The 5,311-nt window shown below is 46.5% G+C and overlaps 1 protein-coding gene across 1 annotated transcript; it reads right to left on the reverse strand.

Moving 5' to 3' along the window:
- Window positions 1-2,969: 2,969 nt before the first annotated feature.
- On the reverse strand, window positions 2,970-4,865 carry LOC121574232 (vacuolar protein sorting-associated protein 26B-like). The gene is made up of 5 exons (XM_041886860.1): window positions 4,855-4,865; window positions 4,508-4,672; window positions 3,882-4,057; window positions 3,456-3,598; window positions 2,970-3,086 (listed from the first exon to the last, which is right to left on the reverse strand). Exons 1-5 carry the CDS (start codon window positions 4,863-4,865, stop codon window positions 2,970-2,972), a joined length of 612 nt encoding a protein of 203 aa, XP_041742794.1.
- Window positions 4,866-5,311: the final 446 nt, after the last annotated feature.

A 5,311-nucleotide genomic window follows, 5' to 3' on the forward strand; every position in this document is an offset into this window, starting at 1 on the left:
CCCTGGCGTTGCAAGCGCCATGCTCTACCAACTGAGCTACAGTTGATCGGATGATGACCACATGTTAATGCAAGGTGTAACCAGGCCTTAAGAGGTCTTGCATGTCCATTGAGTCATTTACATTACATTTAAGTCATTTAGCAGACGCTCTTATCCAGAGCGACTTACAAATTGGTGCATTCACCCTATAGCCAGTGGGTTAACCACTTTACAACAATTTTTTATTTTATTTTTTTTTTTTTGGGGGGCTAGAAGGATTACTTCATCCTATCCCAGGTATTCCTTAAAGAGGTGGGGTTTCAAATGTCTCCGGAAGGTGGTGAGTGACTCCGCTGTCCTGGCGTCGTGAGGGAGCTTGTTCCACCATTGGGGTGCCAGAGCAGCGAACAGTTTTGACTGGGCTGAGCGGGAACTATGCTTCCGCAGAGGAAGGGAGCCAGCAGGCCAGAGGTGGATGAACGCAATGCCCTCGTTTGGGTGTAGGGACTGATCAGAGCCTGAAGGTACGGAGGTGCCGTTCCCCTCACTGCTCCATAGGCAAGCACCATGGTCTTGTAACGGATGCGAGCTTCAACTGGAAGCCAGTGGAGTGTGCGGAGGAGGGGGGTGACGTGAGAGAACTTGGGAAGGTTGAACACCAGACGGGCTGCGGCATTCTGGATGAGTTGTAGGGGTTTAATGGCACAGGCAGGGAGCCCAGCCAACAGCGAGTTGCAGTAATCCAGACGGGAGATGACAAGTGCCTGGATTAGGACCTGTGCCGCTTCCTGTGTAAGGCAGGGTCGTACTCTCCGAATGTTGTAGAGCATGAACCTGCAGGATCGGGTCACCACCTTGATGTTAGCGGAGAACGACAGGGTGTTGTCCAGGGTCACGCCAAGGCTCTTCGCACTCTGGGAGGAGGACACAACGTTGTCAACCGTGATGGCGAGATCATGGAACGGGCAGTCCTTCCCCGGGAGGAAGAGCAGCTCCGTCTTGCCAGGGTTCAGCTTGAGGTGGTGATCCGTCATCCATACTGATATGTCGGCCAGACATGCAGAGATGCGATTCGCCACCTGGTTATCAGAAGGGGGAAAGGAGAAGATTAGTTGTGTATCGTCAGCGTAGCAATGATAGGAGAGGCCATGTGAGGATATGACAGAGCCAAGTGACTTGGTGTATAGGGAGAAAAGGAGAGGGCCTAGAACTGAGCCCTGGGGGACACCAGTGGTGAGAGCACGTGGTGCGGAGACAGCTTCTCGCCACGCCACTTGGTAGGAGCGACCGGTCAGGTAGGACGCAATCCAGGAGTGAGCCGCGCCGGAGATGCCCAGCTCGGAGAGGGTGGAGAGGAGGATCTGATGGTTCACAGTATCAAAGGCAGCAGACAGGTCTAGAAGGACAAGAGCAGAGGAGAGAGAGTTAGCTTTAGCAGTGCGGAGAGCCTCCGTGACACAGAGAAGAGCAGTCTCAGTTGAATGACCAGTCCTGAAACCTGACTGGTTTGGATCAAGAAGGTCATTCTGAGAGAGATAGCAAGAGAGTTGGCTAAAGACGGCACGCTCAATAGTTTTGGAAAGAAAAGAAAGAAGGGATACTGGTCTGTAGTTATTGACATCAGTGGGATCGAGTGTTGGTTTTTGAGAAGGGGTGCAACTCTCGCTCTCTTGAAGACGGAAGGGACATGGCCAGCGGTCAAGGATGAGTTGATCAGCGAGGTGAGGTAGGGGAGAAGGTCACCGGAGATGGTCTGGAGAAGAGAGGAGGGGATGGGGTCAAGCGGGCAGGTTGTTGGGCGGCCTGCAGTCACTAGTCGCAAGATTTTATCTGGAGAGAGAGGGGAGAAAGAAGTCAAAGCATAGGGTAGGGCAGTGTGAGCAGGACCAGCAGTGTCATTAGACTTAACAAACGAGGATCGGATGTCGTCAACCTTCTTTTCAAAGTGGTTGACGAAGTCATCCACAGAGAGGGAAGAGGGGGGGGGGGGGGGAGGATTCAGCAGTGAGGAGAATGTGGCAAAGAGCTTCCTAGGGTTAGAGGCAGATGCTTGGAATTTAGAGTGGTAGAAAGTGGCCTTAGCAGCAGAAACAGATGAAGAAAATGTAGAGAGGAGGGAGTGAAAAGATGCCAGGTCGGCAGGGAGTTGAGTTTTCTTCCATTTCCGCTCCGCTGCCCGGAGCTCTGTTCTGTGAGCTCGCAATGAGTCATCAAGCCACGGAGCTGGAGGGGAGGACCGAGCCGGCCGGGAGGATAGGGGACACAGGGAGTCAAAGGATGCAGAAAGGGAGGAGAGGAGGGTTGAGGAGGCAGAATCAGGAGATTGGAGGGAGAAGGATTGAGCTGAGGGAAGAGATGATAGGATGGAAGAGGAGAGAGTAGTGGGAGAGAGAGAGCGAAGGTTGCGGCGGCGCGTTACCATCTGTGTAGGGGCAGAGTGAGTAGTCCAACTGCCAAAGCCAAGTACTCATTAAGAGATGCCATAAAGAAGGTTTCTCAACAGCAGCTGTTTTTACCCTTGCTTTGAGTTCAGAACTGTCACGAATTCAAAGGGCAGAAAAAAGTACATTACAATAATCAGTACAGCAGAAAAACCTGGCTCAAAGTTAATAAAATATACCATGAGAATGCATTATTTCTTCAAACATTGAATTATAAAGTGACATTTTTCATCCCTTTTCAGCTGCAGTTGTTGGAGAAAGTGACATCATCAGTGTTGTTGATGAGATGGCGACGTTGAAAGGGGCGAGGTTAGAAATATATGACTAAAATGGCTGCTGTTCACATATTGTACATCACACACGCACATGCTCTCATTCATAGATGACCTGACGAGCACACACACATTCATAGATGCAGTGAAAATACATGCATTCTTTCTCACAGTCATAGATTCACAGACATGTACACAACATAGTGCGCACACACACACACACAAACAGACACACACCTGTACGAAGCGATGGATTGTTGGCTATGCTGGGGCTTAGCTACTGTTCCTTAGCCTGGGCATGACCAAGGGCTTTCTCTTCACTGGACGAGGCGATGGCCGCTTGGTGGGACATGCTCTTCCTCACTACGCCCCCCCTCTTCCACAGAGGGATCTCCTAGAACAAGGCTACAAAACAGGGTCGTGTTAATGAGGCACCAAATGGACAAAAACAGAATGAAACAGGGAGAGACTACCTGGACCTGTCCAGTAAGAATGTTCAATATTACTTTTTTGTTGTGCTAATCAACACATCCCAGGTAACACACAGCCAACTAGTATATAGTGATGTACAACTCATGTTACGATTCAGTATGGTGTGATACAGGTATGATAGGACCTCTATTTGGTTTCCTTTCTTCACATCCATAATACAAATCAATGTATTGTTAGAGCCCTACTGTTACACAGCACTCATGCACAGAGTTGAAATGAACAATGTGCTGACCTTGACTATTGAGATGTACCACAAATTAACTGCATGTACCTGCTGTTTGAAGTAACGCCTCTCCTCCTCGTCTATGAGCACCAGGTTGAGGTAGTACCACACAGAGTACTTCTTGTTGATGTCCCTCATCGTAGGAGTGATCTCATTGCCAGCCAGAAATAGTCGAATAGGGATGGACTCCCCTGAAAGACAAAACCCATATTATTAAAGTGATAGTTCACTGTAAAATCCCAAAATGTTGTCAGACGCTTTTAGTCCATGTCCCATGCCCAGCATTTGTGTAAATCCAGCCTTGTCAACCGTGCAGGCTGGTAGAAGGAGAAACCGCAGGACGGGCTCATTGTAATGGCTGGAATGAAGTGAATGGAAAATGATCAAACATACAGTTCCATTCTAGCCATAACAATGAGCCCGTCCTCAGATTTCCCCTTCCACCAGCCTCCACTGGTTGTCAATGCCACTCACCTCTCACTGGTGCTCCGTCCATAATCTCATACTTGGCTATGATGTCGTTATCATGGTACACGTTTGGGCCCGTGCTAGTCGTCTCTCGCTTGATGATGTCAATCTCCATGTGTCTGATCTTGATCCGTACCAACAGGAAGTAAATCTTCCCCACAATTACATATTTTAGGTGGTACCTGCGTTAAAATGATAGTTCACAGCTAAAATGACATATTTACATATTATTATCCTTACCTTGAAAGCAGTCTATGGACAAGGAGAGACTGAAAACCAAGCTGGTTTTGTTTAACTAGCCACTTCCATCAAATGCTAATAATCAGTACTGACAGAAGTTTTGTCATAATAACAAGAACTATGACAATGTTTCACTCCCCTCAAACCGGTCAGTGTTTATATAGTATTGCGACACAAGCTACTTCAAATGTTCTATTATGTTCAGGTGGTTTTTCCTCACAAATCATATGATATAACAACGCTATTATCATGGGAGTTTAGGGAAGTTCAACCAGGGAGACTGAAGTTTCACTAAAGCTCTGTTATCTCGCCCACCATTCAAAAACAGGAATATCGCAAGCCTTCCAATCAATTTATTTCAAATATGATAAACCATGGTAACAGAGTTATACTTGGACTTGTTGTACTCAAACTCGATGTGTAGGCAGTCTTCGATTCCCACTTCCATCTTGATCGACGAGTTGAGTTCTGGGTACATACTGAGCATGTGCACGACAATGTCAATTCCTTTACTGATGTCGTTCAGTCTCCGGCTTACAGTTGCCCTCAGAAAGTTACTGCAATATGAAAGAGAAGAGGCAGAATATCAACTAATCTATTGGGTATAAATGCATGATGTATAAAAAACTATTCAGAAGGTCTCCAATAACGCTGATAGGAGTCACATTCTCTTAATAAAGACCACAAATAGTTGGTGAGACATAGTAGAAATCAAGTGAAGTCTGTGCCTTGATATTACTGTAAATGCATCGTGGCTAAGAACAACAGACTCTTAAAGGGATACTTCGGGATTTTGACAATGAGGCCTTTTATCTACATTCCCAGAGTCAGATGAACTCGTGGATACAATTTTTATGTCTCTGTGTCCAGTATGAAGGAAGTTAAGAGGTAGTTTCACGAGCCAATGCTAAGTAGCGTTAGCGCAGTGACTGTAAGTCATTGAATTATGGCAAACAACTACTGCTCCCCCTCACAACTACCCTGCTGCTAAAATTACTATTGATTAGATTTATTACTACCACTATGCTGCTGTTCATTGATTGCCATTACCATTAGTACATATCTATTTATCCTGCTACTGTCACTATTACTCCTGTTTACACTAGTATATTACCATAAATATTTATATATTCCTGCAACCAGTCACTTTTCAGCACTGTTTACACTTATTATTTATCCTGCTACCAGTCACTTTC

This window comes from Coregonus clupeaformis, chromosome 9 (assembly GCF_020615455.1).
Source record: "Coregonus clupeaformis isolate EN_2021a chromosome 9, ASM2061545v1, whole genome shotgun sequence".
NCBI classification, from domain to species: Eukaryota; Metazoa; Chordata; class Actinopteri; order Salmoniformes; family Salmonidae; genus Coregonus; species Coregonus clupeaformis.